The sequence below is a fragment of the Anastrepha ludens genome, chromosome 4 (assembly GCF_028408465.1).
Source record: "Anastrepha ludens isolate Willacy chromosome 4, idAnaLude1.1, whole genome shotgun sequence".
Classification (NCBI taxonomy): Eukaryota; Metazoa; Arthropoda; class Insecta; order Diptera; family Tephritidae; genus Anastrepha; species Anastrepha ludens.
The window spans coordinates 130,803,184-130,821,440 of NC_071500.1; the positions used below are offsets into that span (position 1 = coordinate 130,803,184).

Here is an 18,257-nt window from a genome sequence, read left to right on the forward strand (position 1 = left end):
ACATCTTTTAAACGAACGGCAACCCTATTAGGCATTCAAGCCTGCCATAATTTCTGTTTTGCCGCACTGGTGGAGAAAAAAATTCACTTCAAATTTAGAATATTCAAGTTTTACATCTTGAGGAATATTATTACCTATGAATCCAATTTTCACTGAATTGTTGGTACAAATTTATCCGAGTTCGCCCTGTCGCGTCTTTGGAATCAGGACACCGAGTTAACCCTAACATCTGACATATTATTCTCCGTTTCCGCGACAGTCGGTTCTACATTACCGAAACGACCCGGATTTATATCCGGCCAAGGACTGTCACTCCAGCAGCATTACCTGTATGTAAGTATGGGGAATGTTTATGCTGCTACAAACACAACATAATATTCTCCAGTATTTTTTTTATCGGACAGGTAGGTGGCCACTCCCTTGATCTCCCCATGCGTTTCTATGGTAGTGCAAGGAATGAAGGATCAATATTCCTTTTTTTTAGTTCTTTATTTTGAACAAATTCGTTCACAGCACTTGAAAAAGCGTACCTTATTATCCATACTAGTTCTCGTGGCGACGCTATGCGGTCAGACTCCTACAGTTGATGACGGAGTTGACACAGTCTTAAAACTTGAGATTGTACAAAAAGTTACAAAAATCGCAACAGTGGCTTTAAAACCAATCAGGTAGACAACAAGTGTACTGAAGGGCTTTTCTATTCTATAGAAAGCTTTAATTTTTTTGCTTTGATTTCAAAATTACTAGTTGAACTTAGAGTTCAATCATTGTTAAGGGGATAAAATGTCCATATTTTTTATAATAAAGTACGTCCCTCGGCAGGTAATTGCAAAACCTCGAATTCATTGCTTCTCCTTAGGGACCGTCTCGTCTGGCCTAAACCCATTTTAAGAATCTATAAATCAGACTCAACATTATAAAAATTTAATTCAGTCAATAAACAAAAATGCATATCTAAAAAATTAAAAAGTAGAATATTTGTCAGACCTACGGAATATCCAATAAAAGTGAAACAAAATACATACTTGCTAATGTTGTGCGCATATGTATACCTATGTATATGTAATATACCTATGTATGTAATGTTCCTTGTGGCTACTAAAATACGCGCCAATGAGCTGACGTGTCCTTTCTATTCAGTCTATAATACTTATTTAAATTGCGGTTCGTGTCCGTGAAACTCTATGTATAGCACGAAAGTTTATTTTTATTGCAGCATACCTTTGCCGACATGCATTGAATGTCTCTTAATAACACCTACATTTAACCGCCACTCACTACTCCTCTTATCACAAATATCTAGTGCCACATCCCCCACTCCAGCGACAAAGTAATAAGTGTGTTCGTGTGTATGTATGTAGGTATGTTTTTATTGTTTAATGCGGTCGCGTGTATGTAGCTACATATAATTATAAATATGAACGTAACAGAGATGTACGTATGTATATACCTGTTCGCTATGGACAATGGCGGTGGCCATCACTAATTGTTTTAATTTTTGAATACGATTAAGTAGTTTTCGTTGCATTTTGTGCGATCAATGCAAATGTGTGCCACTACTCGCGTCAACGACAGTTTGAATGTATACACACACATTCGATGGTAGATTTCCGCCGGAAAGCAAACAGTGCACACATTCGTGGAGTCACTAACCTGTTCGGCTGTCTTCCATTTGTAAATCGACCGGCAACAGGCGAAGTTTTATATTATTTCAAACCGTTTTCCGTTGATGGGATTTTTCGTATTTATTAAGTATTATACATTTATTAACTAACTGATCGGTTTTTATATTAAATTACCCCAAGGTAAATATACAAAACGAAACAAATTACTTCGTCCAGAATAATGAATAAACATACATATAGTACATATATATATATACAAATTTGTTGGTACAACTTATAAAACGAAGGAGCCACGTAATCGTAACAACATAATCTACCTGTACAAGTATATTGAAATGAAGTGTATAGGAAGTGAGCGAAATGTTTTAATTTTAAATACCCTTCGGCTGCTATCGAAGAGAAGTATAATATTTCAAAATTTAATTTTCGAAATCGAAACTAATTAGGCTGCACCAATTGCTGCAGTATCTATAGTATTTGGAATTTTTTGTCACATTTTGTGACTATTTCTTATTGGCCGCGGTAAATATATTGTGTATGTGTTTGTGGTGAAATAATAATTAAAAATTGTACTTAAAGTATAAATCAATAAAAAAAATAATAATAATAGCATTTCGATTCCTTCGTACATGCATACATACAGGCATGCATCCTTAGCTTGGCAAGCAATAGCTATTTTTGTAAGTGTCCGTCATTAATATTGTTAATTACACGTACGACTACTACGAGTCCTTGTTTCTGATGCTTATTTTAGTACACTTAAATGCGACGTCATTTAGTAGGCTTTAACAGGAGAACTTCACTCTGGAAAAGTAAATTAAAATAATTGGAACTAGATTTACAGTCATTTATAGCTTTTTACCGCTTACTCGTATAAATTTATATTTGCGTTGATTGAAGTGCATAAATATATATTATGTATGTATAGGTATATATTGTTAGCACAAAGCAAACGCAACCGATTTTAAAACGTGCTAATTTTGATAAAAAGGGCAGGAAAAATAAAATGTTTAAGTCTTAATCGATGTGAAAACACCAGTCTTTCGCGCCAATTTTTCGGTGTGTTAGTGTAAAGTGTTCGAGTCTATGGGTTCGCAATGACGTGTCTTTGTTCAAACGTGTCTCAAGTAACTTTTTCAGCATTCTCTTTTTACAAATATGATTTTTGTGTATAAATGTATACATAGGTATGTATGCAATTATTCAATTTTACGTGATGGTTCGTGCAGGAGCGCAAAAATACATGTTTGCATACTACGCAGTAAATCGGACTGTCTCCACATCAGAGGGAACTGACCCATTTTGGAACCGTGTACGTCAACTGCATTGAATTCTGTACAGAAAAATACTGAAGCCCAGCTAATAATGGAGCTGCAGTAATAAAAGAGCGGGATTTCTATCTATAAGTATATAGCTGTCATCCGAAACGTGAACTCTCTTGAAAATCAGTGAATATTTTCGAGTCTACAAGCAGCCCATTTATGCCTTCACTTTTTTTACTACCCCCACATCCTACATTTGTTTGTCAAGAAGGCCCATAATGGATAGTATAGGACTAATCCAAGACGAATTCATGGAAGGTTATTTCGGTAGAGAACAACAATATTTGCATGTATGTTGTTTTGCAATTTGGTGGTTTGAAGGTCAAAATTTTAATGACAATGTATACAAATAAACAAAGCAAAAAAAAACGGGCAGCTGTTAAAGGAAAAAATCAACTGTTAGACCAAAGTCACTTTGTATGGATTCGACTTGTACCACATTTTACTGCAGGAGTCATACATACAGGTCGATCTTACATGCATACAAACATATGCTCAGAAGTACACAAAAAACTATTTGTTTACAACTGGCGACTAGTATTTCAGTGGAAAACTCCAACGTCAGCTCCAATCTCAAGCCCAGCCAAAGCGCAAATATTCTGTAAGAGAAGAAGTCGAAGCATTGGATATGCATATCCTCAAATAAATGTGATGACACATTCAGTTTGAAATTGTTGCTGATCGTTGACGCATTCGAGTGATGTGCTTGCTCACAAGTACAAATATCCATACATATTATATAATGAATAAAAGTTTGTTTTTATGTTTTAGTAAAAATATAGATTAAGCAGATCCAAATTTAAGAATGGTGTATTGTGCGCAGCGATTTTCTTTTTATATATTTTTGACTTTTGAAATACGTACAACAATCACCTAAAATGGTTTTATTACAAATATTTTTAATTAGTATAAACTCCATAAACTGTACGCTGCGATCCATCCGCAAATCCGGTATCGAAATCGTAACGAAACAAAGTCAGACCGTCAACACAGTCCTTAACGCGATGGGTGTTAGTCCAGAAAGTCAAAAATGCTGTGATCATATACTTGTATTCGTTATACGAAGAGCGGAGAGCGGAGAGTAATAAATGCCAATAATAACAGCATTGCTTATTAAGTAGTTCAGTGAGTAGAACATGAATATTGTCAAACAGAATTTACTATGGGGCCATACATTACGGCTGGTGGGACATCTGATTTCTGATCTGAAATTTTGCCAACTTTGAATTATAACGATGCCATCGTAACTTATGTATTAGTGAAATATATTACACAGATAAATAATTAATATATAAATCTTTAAAAAGGAGTGCCGAACAAGTTCTAATAAGTTCTTGGTCACTATTATTTGGATGAACGGACTGGTGATACACTGAAAAATTCCTTCTCTTAATTTTCAAGCCAGATTTATGCAAGCATTGCATTGGGACGTCAAATTTTTACGACTATTCCCAACGATAACATGGCCCAAAATCTCTGCGATTGTACACTGGTATATGTATATGTGCTTTTACGTGCATATAATCATACATACAGTGAGCCACACTCAAACTGCGACACTCCAGAGAGAGGAGCTTTTAACTTAAATAAGAAAAAAAAAAATAGTTGATTTCAATTTGTTTGTGTTTATTTATGTACACTAGCAGTAAGAAGTACAATTATAAGAATTAACTTCATTGAAAACAAAAAATATAAACAGAAACCAAATTTGTAGGCAATTAATGGCATATATGCCCTTCACACTCAAAATGGGACAGTTAGAATTCGTCAGCTGGGTACCATTATATGTTGAGATCAAATCGCAAATTGTTTATTTCCAGTGATTATCGACGAATTGCGAAAATCTATTACCGTAGTTGTAGATTTATACTCCGTTTAACAAAACAGAATCCAAAGTTATATGCACGGGTGCCACGAGGTAAACCACTTATTTCGAAAAAAAAAAAAGACTAGGTTGGAGTTTGCGAAGAAGTCCAATATGAGAATGTGGACTTTTGGTCTAGGTATTCATTGAAAAATAACAATATAGCATTCAAAATCTCACCAGAATTTATCTGCATTTATTCACGGACGAAACCAAAATTAATATTTTTGGATCAGACGGCGCGTTTTGTGAGGAGAATGCCTGGAAAAGAATTGGAGGACAAAATGATATGGGGTTGCATTTCGCGGGCTGGCGTCGGAAAAGCACACGTTATTGATGGCATTTTGGATGGTAAAGGGTACATTGACATTTTAAAACAAAATGTTGTCAGCAGTGCAGTAAAACTTGGTATTCGTGCAAACTTTGTATTTTATCAAGACAATGATACTAGGTTCACCTCGTGGAATGCTCGGATTTGATTACTGTACAACTTTCCAAAGGTTCTGACTGCGCCTGCTCAATCTCCCGACATGAACCCCATTGAACATTTGTGGGGAGAACTCAAAAAAGGACTTGCTACAAGATGCGTGAGCAGTAAGTCAGATTTAAAACAAGCAGTATTGGAGGAATGGGAAAAAATTGTGCCCAGTTAATGCCGAAAACTCATTGAAAGTACACCACGGCACTTACAGGAGGTGATAAAATACAAAGGGAAATCGACAAAATGTTAATATTCATGCATTTGTTGCTTTTGCGAGTTCTAAACGGAGTGTCCCATTTTGAGTGTGAGCAGCATATATGGCAATAACGTCACACCATTGTTTTTGATTTAAGTGCAGTTAGTTCTTATAACTGTACTTCCTACATGCGAGTATACACAAATAAATGAAAAAACAAATTGAAATCAAAAAATATTTATATTCTTATTTAAGTTAAAAGCTCTTATAATGAAGCGTACCATTTTGAAAGTGGCTCACTGTATATCCATTTATACCCTGCAGTAGAAAAAGAAAACTTTCAAATATTCTTCATGTACGAATATTTGAAAGTGTTTTTAAATTAAAGTTTGGTTTGTTGTGTAGCATTGCTGATTGCATAATTGAATTCCACAAGCAGTTATAGCGCAGCAGATTAGAAATGGATACTTGTTGTAATACTCCCATTTTGACACTTCAACTCCTTCACTATTACTATACACATACATACATATGTAAACAAAATTTACTTTTTTTATTATGACTGAGTGTGAAGTACTACAAATTCACTTAAACTATAGAACGCATCCAACCACCTTCATCGCAACAGAATGCGATGCAATAGCGAAATATAGTATGTTTTCAATATAGATAACAAAAGGGGGAAGTGTTATTACGCCTCAAATATTACCTAATGGTAAAACGCCTTTTGAGAGAATCTGCCAGCCTGTACATACATACATCTTAACTAAATATAATACCCCAGAAGTCAACTGAAATTTTTATACATACATACATATGTATGCTCGTATTTATTTTCTTAAAAAAAACGAATTCAACTATTCTCATATTGCATTTTAATTTAATTTCAGCAAAATGCTTAATACGAATTCGCCCAACGTTGAGCCGAAAGTAAAGGAACTGCTTTTGGAAAGGAGGCACTCAATTAGCTTGTAGGTTATTCAATATTTTCAAGAGCATTCATGTGCTAGCCTAAACAGTTATGTACAGATGTGAAAATCATTTTCTCATATACACACATACATACGTACATATACATATGAATTTAGGGAGCTTCTCAAATTAATTTTGTTTAATTTCAGAGAAGTGTCTAAAAAACGACGTCAAAGTGTGGCATCAAGCATTTTCATCCCTGTGAGTACGCATTAAGTTCTAAACATTCACAATATGTTGTAAATTTTAAAATAATCAATCAGCATATAGCTGCCTTACTAAATACTCCCAAAATGTAGTTTTCTCAATTTTTCAGTAAAAAATGGTTTTCTTTCTTACAGAAGGATTATTTACATTCCGAGATGCGGATTAAGGCAGTTTCTGAATCAGAAAACAAATCTGTACCTCCCTCGAGAAATAAGAAGCGCCTTGCTTGGTCAATAAATAAGAGAAGAAATATAAATCGCGTAATGCTAAAAAAGAAATTGAAACGTGCAAAAATTTCGAACAAAAATAATAATGTTGCAAAATTTCCAACAAGTCCGATCTCACTAAAGCATCCTGAAAGTTATCCAATCGTAAAGCAAACTGTTTCTAGTGAGAAAATACGTTGTGTTGTTGAAAGTTTACGGGACAGCAACGAGCGACAAAATTCAATGTATTCCACAGCTGCAAAGAATTTTGAAACAAGTGAATCGCTTTTTAAAATGGATTTATTTGAAACAAATGAGTTCGCAAAAGAACAAAAGCAATTACATAATATAAAGCCGGAGCAAGGAAAGGAAGAAGAAAGGGAAAAACTGCAACAGTTTCAAATTTCATCAAATGTACTCCCACAAGTAAAAGAAAATAATGAAGCTGGGTCCGAAACTTTGGTTATTAATGACGAGGCACAATCACTTAACCCACAGATAAATTACAGCTCTACAAACAGGGTAGAAAACTTTGTTATATTGGTGGACTCAAGCGGAGCTCATGTTGAGATCAAATATGCCGGCCATCCATCACCACTCCCCAATGAAAACGAAAAACTGGAAGGAGACAATACAGCAGATGATGCATCGCTCGAAGAAACGAAGAGGCAATACGAGGACCCTGGCTATTTCGAAAACTGTACATCGACTGCCACAAAAAAAATGGTTAACTCTCGAGAACAAGTAGAAAATATTTATGTTAACACTGTTGACATATCAAGGCCAAACTCGACACCAAGGTGCACTTTAGATCGATTCATTTCATAAAAAATGTTTTGTTATGAATATTTTCTTTTCTCCTACAGCAATCAAGAGGACATTATAGATTTAAGCATAAAAGAAACGGCTGCAGCAACCAAATCAGTTCCAGTTGTTTACCGACCATCTAATGCTGAACTTATTTACGGATCTACAATAATAAAGGGAATTAATCCAATAACCCAAAACACACAATCAACTGACCATGGACCAGATACATATTTACACCCAGAAAAACAAACAAGGCTGCCATGTCGTCAAAAGTTGCTTGATCAGATTCGTCCTTTTGCCAAGAATCCATCATCTTCCATTTCTCCAGCCTGCTGTAAAAGTCATAATTCAAAAGAGAGGTCAAAATTATCCGCAGGTCCTCATAAAAAAAAATTGCATTCACTAAATAAATCGCAAGTAGTGCCGTTTCACAACCATTCTTTCATCCAACAAGGTGCGCAGTTGGAAACACCCCCAATCAGTCCAAGGAATAAACAATGGATACCAATACCGCCGAGGATAAATTTTCCTAGCTATAACCAACAGTACGGTCTGCGAAGTGGATGCGTAACAGAAACTACCGAGATTTTTTCCAATACCCCTGCAAATTCGATGTCGCACAAATTAACTTATTCTCCTAATGAAAATATAGTTTATCCACCGACTCAGCATTTCCAAAATCAACTACTGCAAATACTTGATGATACGCAACAACTCCAGAAATTCAATTCAGGTAGCTTTTTACCTCACAATTTCAATCAATTGCGACAAAGCCACCAATTTAAACAACTTCGCCAACATCCACTCTCCCAACAGTCTTATAATTACATGGAGCAAAATCAACTTGCCTATTCCTATCAAATGAGTAATCATCTTGACCTGCCTAGACAATTTTATCACCCACTCCACCAATGCTTTCTCTCTAATCCCAATCCGTCTAGATCAACATCAGCTCCGTCTATTCGCACCGCCGGATTTGAGCCGATAGAGACGTGGCGATACCCCAGCAGGCCAAATATGATACCTCCACCTCCAGTTCAGTCTGTAGAACCAGATCAAAACTATCTACCACCGACACCTCCTACAATTGATCGTTGCTTTCCCCAGCAACAGTTAACTCCTGCTAGCTTCCCATTTCCATCACCGAACTGGACGAATACGCTTTATAATTGTCCATCACTCCCCTCAAAATCGCCATCCTGTTGGAATATTCCACCTCATACATACTCAATTCAACCAAAATTGCCTTCTGAAATAGAACTTTTAAGTCGTCTAAAAGGTTCCACTTTCGCAGCGAACTCAATGAATTCATTAACACGCCATACGCACAACAGCCTCTGGCCCTCCACTCATTTACATAAGCAAGCGCCATCGCATTTCCATTTGAATTACATATAGTCCCAATATTTCTTTGATAGGTACATTCATACATTAGGATCAAGTTCGAATAAATTCTTGTAGATTTATTGCCGGTAATTGAGCTAAAGAATGAAGGAAATAATCTGTGCAAAGAGTCCGGATCAGAGATCTGCATGCAGTGTTATTTTGACGGCTTTGACATGTATGACCACTTAACGCAACACCGCATTTGTATGCTATAACTCAATACAAACAATAGCAATCAGAAATTTTACCCCTTCTGCAATTTCTCGGAACAAAATATGTAGCACAATTTGAGTGTTTGTTTTAAACCCCTTAACCTAAATTATTGATGCTGCGGTGGTGTTGATCAGAAGTCAGAAGTCTTATCTTTACATTCCTATCATAAAAATTTTGATAAAACATATGCGAATATTTAATGAAAGAATTATGAATATTATTTAGACTATTTTTTTAGTAAAGGCTGTGTTCGTAAATGCAACATGACGCGCAAACTACAATTACATAACAAACAGAACGTTCAGAAATGCCAATATGACAGCACTGCAATAATCAAGCGTTCAAAAAGACAACAATTCTATAGCTAAATACACACCAGGCAACCGTTGCAGCAACACGGCCATGTTGAAGCAACCGTTGCCTCGTGTGTAGCTGTGTTGCCAATTGATTTTCGTGTTGCTGCAACCGTTGCCTGAAATATCAAATAAATTTGATTTTTGGGATAGGTTGCTGCAACCGTTGCTTCGTGTGTATCATTGTTTACTGCTTTTACTCGTTCAGTTCGTTGAAAACAAGCGAAGAAGAAGGTTTGTGCGGAGTAAAATAAAGTGAAAAAGGAAAAAATGGCAATTGAAAATAATGAAAATTATGTTAATTTTATTAACGAATATAAAAATTTGAGAGAGCTGTAGGATATAAGTAGTGAAAAATATAATTTCAAGTCCGCAAAAGAGTTTCCTGTTGCAAGATACCGCAAAGCTCATATTGCCTCTCTCATTATGGTATCTGGTTTCCTTATTTTGGCCTTTACGAAGTCCAACAATTTTCTAAACAGGGCTTCGTCCATCCTTATGTAATTTTTATAGTCCGCTGGCTCATTTTCCTTCAGTTCTTTCAACAGCCTCTCGTTCGAAAATTCGATTTTTTTTAAAAGCCAATTTTTGGACCAAATTTTCTTTATCTTCTTTTGTTGCATCTCTTCTTCTTCATTTTCGTACAAAAGTTCGTCAATTATAATAAGAGAAGTAGTTTTACGTATTTCGTCGATCATTTAAAAAATTTAATTTTACGTATCTTCCGCTTGTACCTTTCCTGCACCACAGTTATACACAATACTTAGATTGAAGCAACGGTCGCAACGTGTTTCTTAAACAAAGGCAACACATTGCTGCAACACGTTGCTTCAACGGTTGCCTCGTGTATATCTTGCTTATCAGTTGTCACTCATAATTTCTATCGAAAAATTGTTTGTAAGTGCAAAACTGTTTTATTTTAATTTTTGTATTGAAATTTAGTTAAATTATGTTAATAATAATTGTAGAAATTATTATTTTTAAATTTTTAGTGAAAATCTCAGTAATGCGGAGACACAGTTATTGCTGAGAGTACGGTTGAATATGGAGGACGAGTTTAAATCGGGTAGAAGGAAAAAAAATGTATTGTGGAAAGTGAAACTATAAATTATTAATTTTCATAAAACTTATAAAACCTTACTTTAAAAGTGGCCCAATTCATTCGAAAATGGGAATAGAAAATGTCCTCGGGAAACGACTTTATTGTTTTAATAAACGATTTGTTTTTAGGTATTTTTCTTTTTAAAGACAAACATTTGTACCTAAACATTTTTCTCTTTGACTTCAATAGCCTTCTTTTTCTTCAATTGAAAGAAAATCTATCTTTTCTTTGCTCACAAATTTCGTCTAGTGTTAGATTCAGCAAAATTTCCATTTTAGTATTATACGCGTTCAAAAATGCACACAAACGTATTTGCAAATTGTCAAAAATTGTATAAGAAGTATCAAATGTCAAACTTGCAGTGTTGCCACTGATGCTTATGCTGCAAGTCATGTCGCATTTACGAACACAGCCAAAATTAAATAAATATACATATAAGTACCTGCTTTTAAAATACAATATGTATATGCTACATAATAAAATTAAATAAAAATATATGTTTTATAAGTGAACTGAATCTGCCTATACCTACATTCATTTCCGTTGTGTCATATGAGGTTTGTGGACAATTGAAGCTACAAAATGTGGTGCTTTCAGTGTTCAAATGGCCGCTCGTCCAAAGCGGTAAAGCAATGAAATAACAAAAACACTGCTTTGATCGAACATAAAACGCTCGAACACCGTAAAATGTGGTATTTTTAAGGTTAGTACTAAGTGAAAAAGAGGTGAATGGAATAAAATTAGTGCCATCTATGTGTTAGGCCCGGGACTTTTCAGCCCATGTGTTAAGTTGTGTTTATATTAATAGCAGTGTGGTCTCGAAACTGGGATCAAGTGGCGATCCAAAATAAACTGAATAAAATTTTAAAGGCTTTTAACTATATTATTACCTGATAAATGCAAATATATTTAAAACAAAAAGTTTTATTTCCCTTTGCACTTTCTTCACATCTTCTTCTTTTTCCTTGCCTTTGTCCCGTTTTACTTGGAGTCAGCTCTCCTAGTTCGTAATCGCCAAATTTTTCGATCTTGGCTCGCCTCGGTGTTTCAATTCGCTTGTTTCATGCAACAGATCGCTGCTTCATCCATGTACATACATATATTGGGGTCGACCTGGCTTCCTCGGCACCATAATGATGTTTAGAACTTTCTTTGTTATATCGGGTTCAGGCTATCAGCGAAAACGGTACGTAGCACAAAAGTAGTAGTAATGAACACAAAATAATAAATCTTTAGGCAAAGAACAACAAAGGCACAGCTAATATTTAGTCTATATACCCCCTATTTCGTATGACAGTGACCGGCCAACATTTCTTTGTCTTTCAACTTTAACTGTAGTTTGATCACCTTCGTCCAGGTGGTAAAGAGGGTCGCCATGAATGTAGTATGTAGTAGGGGAAAGTTTGAGATTTCTCGCAGTGAAAACCTTGCTTTATCCTCCTCTGCTTTGAGCTTTGATCTCGAAAGATGGCTTACAAATCCCGACCACCTAAATAATTGGCGAACTACCTCTACAGTCGCGCTGGAAGAATCGAATGCCTTCTTCAAGCCCAGCGCTACTAGGATAGTCCTCTTGTAGAGGCAGTTTTGGTTAATCCCGCGGTTTATCAGGGAGTTTATGGCGGTGAGTGCTGTGGTGGTTCTGTGCACTTTGCGGAATTCATGCTTATGTGTGGCTGTGGTCAGAGTGGGACTAGAATATCCTTCAGTGTCTTCACTACTGGTGCAAGGAAAGTTATCGGATGATAACTTGGTTGGAGTGTCCCAAGTTTCAGTAGTGGGACTACTCTACCCGCTTTCCTCTTGTCAGGATTTATGAGAGAACAAGTTTGTGAGATATCCTACTCCCAATGGACCTATGTTTTCCAGCATCAGCATGTTTAGTCCTTCAAGGCCGGTGACGCTCTGAACCTCATCGCTGGAGAAAATACTTGGTTCACGGTTATTCCACAGTTTGTACTGTCTGGTGGCACGACGCTTGGATCTATCGACCGTAGGAAGCAACAGGAATTGCCGACTAAAACAGTTGAAGTTAACGCCATTTTTAGCACCATTTTTCTGAACAATCAATTCTTTTTTGTATTTCTTTGTAGGTTTTGTTTTCCATCCGTAACTTTTCTATATGGGTTTTGATTTGCCCATACAATCTTAGGAACATCCTATATTTCTATAGCTCCTAAGTATTTTTTTATTCCTATCACTCAAAAACTTTAAACTTACCAAAAGCAATTTGTTTTTATTTTAGTTTAAATAGTTTTTGTACGCAAAAAATCCCGCTCGCTAATCAGTTAACGGCAGCACTGCTATTATTATGAGCAAGTCAAATTCACAAATTCAAGTCAATGCGTCCGGCACCAAATGCCGTGCTAGCTTTGATCGATTTTAAATTCATGCTCATTTACTACACCGTCATCTTCAGCCGAAAACACAATTCCAAAAGAAAATTCGTATACGGTTTGGCAGCGCATTAAGTTAGCGCTTGTCCACAAATGGAGGGACCTACAGTTTTAAGCCGACTGCGAACGGCAAATGGCTGAAATGCACTCGGAGGTTTGTCATTATTTGATGTTCAAGATTGGAAACCTACGCACTCCCGAATGGTAGTAACGCACCAATCCATTCGGTTACGGCTGATTAAATAGTTCCTAATTAAAATATTTATATAAGTAGAAATAAAATTTTATGAAACAAACAAACTCCATATTAAAATTCAAGCGCAATAATTTAAAATGGATCATAATTACCTGCTTTTCTTTAAGGGCATTAATAAAATTTTAATACTAATCTTCTATAGTATTATTTTAAAACATCTATAGTATTATTTTAAAACATGGCGCTTATTCTGACTAAACCACAATATGTACAAATATGAAATATACATATATCAAAAGAAAGGTTTTGATGAGCATATTTCCGGAAAATTATAAAAATTAAAATTGGTTAATTTGTTCATGAAATATTTGCGTGTAAAGTTATCAAAATTTTCATATTGCAAGCGGGATGACACACAAATATACGCATATATATGAGTACGTTCGTTTGCTTTGTTTAGCTCTCTTTCTAATGAGCACAACATTGTATACATTTGGATTCTCAATAATTTGTTTGTTTTGTTCTCTTTACTAATAAATATGTATTCATGAACATAGTCCCAACGGGTGCTGCGAATTTTTTTCAAAATTTTGTGGTGATGGCAATAATTGGTATGAATTGACAATTGACTTGAAATTTGTCAATTCACTTAAAACAACGGTAACAGTGCAAATTAGAAAGAGTTTTGGACAAACGCAAAATAGAATTTATTTTAAGAAAAAAGTACATCCATATTTAATTTTAAAATATGCCTAGCGGACGACCAAGAAGAGTTCGTAGAAGTGTTCCTACTTTAAGTGGAGGAATAGAGCAGGTAAGTAAGTGATAAATGTATGAAACGTCACGTATTGGATATGATTGGTAGGGGGGCGTCCATAAATTACGTGAGATGTTTAAGGGGGGGAGGGGGTCGAGTCAAATCTCATCTAATCTTACGTTGGAGAGAGGGGGGGTCTCGGCAAATATCACGCAATTTTTTTTCTGATTGAAACAAAAAAATTGTACATGCTTAAGATTTAATCTCAAGCGTAATCGTGGTATGATTAAGATCATTCACTAATTCGTTCGAAAGAAAATAATTTCATTCATACTTCGACGTTATACATTACTACTGTCAAACCACCATATTTGTTTTATACCAAATAGCTCAATTTAATCTGAATTTGCGGTACAGTGTAGCCCGTCGGTTGTTTTCGCGCCACTATGAGCCGAACGCCCTATCACTCAGGTTGACGTTTGACAATTCCGGACTTTAAAGAACATGACGGAAAATCATTTGCTCCATTTCTAATACGCGTACCGATTCAACCGCTGAATGCCTTCATCAGCACGCCTATTGATCTCTATTGCCCAAGTATGCGTGATGATTTAGAGAAAATATGCTGCAGTACATGCGGTATTTACTTCGCATCTATCACAAGAGCTGCAGAGCACAGGAGAGCAGCTCACATTGCACCAGCTAAGCAAGCGCGTATGTTCCGCAAAGTGCGACCCTCACGGATTGTCACAAGACGAGCTAATGAGTTACTGTGCGCAAGCGTCAACGGCTTAGAGTGGCTAGATCAGAACGAAGTTGAAGGAGCACATGATTTTACTGAAAATCATATGGACATGTTGGTCCCAATAGTCTCTCTTGAAACCACGCATGATTCTCCATGGACTGAATTAGAGTAGATATTCTTTTTTTAATCGCAGTAGTTTCGATTTAAGTCTTCTATTGTTAAATTTTTATTACACTTATAACTCTCAGCAATATTGATTACTAGTCTTAACTAGTCGTAAATAAAAGCACGAAGCAAATTTTTTTCCTTTTTACAATAACAATCCAACGCGTTTACATAAGAAACCCACATTTTGAAAAATCTCACGTGAGATTGGGGGATGGGGGAGGGGGTTGAATAAAATCTCACGACATCTCACCAGGGGGGGAGGGAGGTTCAGAAAATTGAAAAAAACACCTCACGTAATTTATGGACGCCCCCTAGAAGCATCCACTTTTGTTTTCGTTCATATATGGTACAATTGAACTACAATATATAAACGTATGTATGTATTTAAAAATGTTGTGTGCGTTTGATCCTTTTTGCAAAACTCAAAATTTTAAAGTTTTAAAAAATGAGGAGAGAGAGACAAATTAGTTATTTATTTGATACTATTTCAAAGGTAAACTGTATTTGGGCTATTCTCAGAAAAATTTTATAGTAAAAGACGATGCCCAACGCCATTTAAAAGATCAGTATTACCCATCAAATCATCGAACTTTTTGACACAGATATACATTTTTAAGTGATTTTTTTGTTTCTTTGTATTGTATTCTATGTGTGTACATATATATTTTTATGTATGCAGCCATTATCAAATCATATATGATTATGAACTTTGAAAATTTTTTTTACCATTCTTCTTAAAATTTTTTAAAACGTAAAGATCTGTGAAAAAATAAATTTTTACTTTTGCAAATCCAAGAAATTTTACGAATGGCAAAAAAAAAATGTATAACTGTGTTGGTGAATGGCACACGACTTATCATAAAACAAATGCATCCGAATTGTTTGCACGCGGAAGTGTTATTCGGAGAGGTTCAGGGAAGGCGATTTCTATTGCCTCGTATAAATTTGCAGCCGAGCGAAACCATACTTCCTTTTAGGTTGAAGCGCCGCCAATTTCCCACTACAATAGCCTTCGTCATAACAATAAATAAGGCCCAGGGGCAAGCATTATCAAAGGTGGGCCTTCATTTAAAGGAGGATTGCTTTGCTCACGGCCAACTTTATGTTGCGTTAAGCCGGGTTAGATCCTGGGAAAATATACGAGTTCAAATGGGCAATAACGAAAACTTGACGTTGAATGTAGTTTATAATGAAGTAATTTAAAAAAAATTAACTGAAAAAAATTTTAAAAATGTTATATGCATAAGTTCTTACATGTTACATATGAATAAAAATATACACTTTTCTAATCATCATAACTTTTAATATATAAAGTGTCACATATGCTGTTTACTTTCCGTGGGAAAAAAGCCCACCCGATTTTCGGGGGTTACATACTAGTTCATGTTATTGCAATTAATACATAAATACTATGTTTGTTCTTCTATCAGTAATTTACAAAATAATATTTTCAGATTGACGATAATCAATTTTTTATTAGTGCATTTATTATATAATATATTTTTAGTAAAGCATTCATACAATGGCCACTTGGAATGCTCAGGCGTAGGTAAAATTGAGAGTTATTTCATTTTTTCGATTAATGATTTTAAATGGATTGCAGAAAAGAATCTAAATTTTGTATAATTGTTTATGTTACATACAAATAGCAAATCAAATCAAAATTTTCTTTTATGCATATAGTATTTTTTAGTAATGGCCCAATTGCATATTAGCCCCGTAGAACTACATATAAACACACAAAATTAATTGAAGTTCTTATATAATTATGTATTTTTGCAAGCCAGATTCCATTATTGTTACCGATTATTGCAGGGTACAATTAAACTTATATTACATTAAATACTAGTTGTGTGTTGCTCGACTATCTGGTATCCATGCCTAAATCTATACTATTAGCCAGCCATTTGATTCGCTTGTGAACTATTCATATTCTTTCCTTTTCTTGTGGCACACATCATTATTTTTTTAAAGGTATTTATGCGTATATATATTGTACATTCGTCTTTTTATTTTGTTTACCGATTAATTGGAACATATAAATTGAATGCTACGAGTATGTGGATAAGAGGAAACTAATACTCTACATACATACATATATCTTAATTCTGAATGGTTTAAATGGAAAGAGTAAGGGGAACAAATTATTTGCGATCTGCCGATATACGAGTACAATACATCTAACCGTTTATAGGTTGTGGCAAAGTCCCAAGACTTCATACAAAGCAAACCGCTGTGTTTTGTGGTTGATAAAAAGCTTAGCATGGCTGATCTTAAGCTATGTAGAACAAATCCATTCGCATTTCGCTTCTTTAAGATATACATTTAGGAGAGCAATTAAGACTTGATAAAACTCTATATATCAACAATGGCATACAAATTGTGAAAACTTAATCTTTAATGGCATTCGTTTTGTGATAAAAAAAATATTCAAGGTTTGCAGTTATGCACTGTTTGTTTTAGAGTTTGATCAAGTTTTTTTTCTGGGGCTTTTTATACATAACATACTGGTTTTTAATAAGCTGTGTTCAGTAATAATTGTACATATGTATGTATGTATATGGAGCAATAACTTTTAAGCTCTATCCAAAGTTTACTCTAAGCCTCAACCTTCTTATTGGCAAAGACTTTCAATCTGCAACCTCACGCGTATCTACACCAAAAATACCCTCATCAATACACACCTGCGCCTTATTTGCCAAACATGCGGACTACCCTCTAAACTACACACTTTGCTGTACACCAATCACCCACCGTGGGCGGTTAGCAAAAAAATGTTTATCAACGACCTAGTTAATTTACGGAAAGAGAATACCCCAAATGCCGCTTACAGGGCCAAGTTCGCCGAATCTATCGCAGAATACAAATTTAACGGGTGGAAATTGATTTTTACTGACGGGTCAAAAGGATCCCACACTTCTTACGCAGTGGTAAAAGAAAATCAGGAAGTTATCGCGTACGGCCTTCTATTTTCATTCTGCTCTATTTTCACCGCTGAAGCAACCGCCATATTACAAGCCGTTCAATACTGCGCCAAAAGTAAGGGTAAGCATATAATTTGCTCCGATAGTTTGTCCTGCTTCCAAGCCATTAAAAACAACAAAAAATCAAGCAAAATAATCGACAGTATCAAAAACATACTAATAACCCATCGGAGTAGTATCAAAATTATGTGGATACCTGGGCACTCCGGCATCCAGGGTAACACACTGGCAGATACAATTGCCAAAGACATGTCCATTACATCAACAGTCACAT

At 35.4% G+C, this 18,257-nt stretch overlaps 1 protein-coding gene across 5 annotated transcripts; it reads left to right on the forward strand.

Moving 5' to 3' along the window:
* The first annotated feature begins 1,630 nt into the window (after positions 1 to 1,630).
* LOC128861233 (uncharacterized) lies at positions 1,631 to 11,249 on the forward strand. Of its 5 annotated transcripts, XM_054099203.1 has the most exons (6): positions 5,955 to 6,140; positions 6,379 to 6,459; positions 6,610 to 6,661; positions 6,802 to 7,299; positions 7,372 to 7,673; positions 7,740 to 11,249. In XM_054099203.1, exons 1-6 carry the CDS (start codon positions 6,118 to 6,120, stop codon positions 9,079 to 9,081), a joined length of 2,298 nt encoding a protein of 765 aa, XP_053955178.1. In that variant the 5' UTR covers positions 5,955 to 6,117; the 3' UTR covers positions 9,082 to 11,249. The 5 variants fall into 5 exon arrangements, with proteins under 5 accessions (XP_053955177.1, XP_053955176.1, XP_053955178.1 ...); XM_054099202.1 differs by lacking the exon at positions 5,955 to 6,140 and adding an exon at positions 1,631 to 1,805 and having other exon boundaries at positions 6,802 to 7,673; XM_054099201.1 differs by lacking the exon at positions 5,955 to 6,140 and adding an exon at positions 3,674 to 4,072 and having other exon boundaries at positions 6,802 to 7,673.
* Positions 11,250 to 18,257: the final 7,008 nt, after the last annotated feature.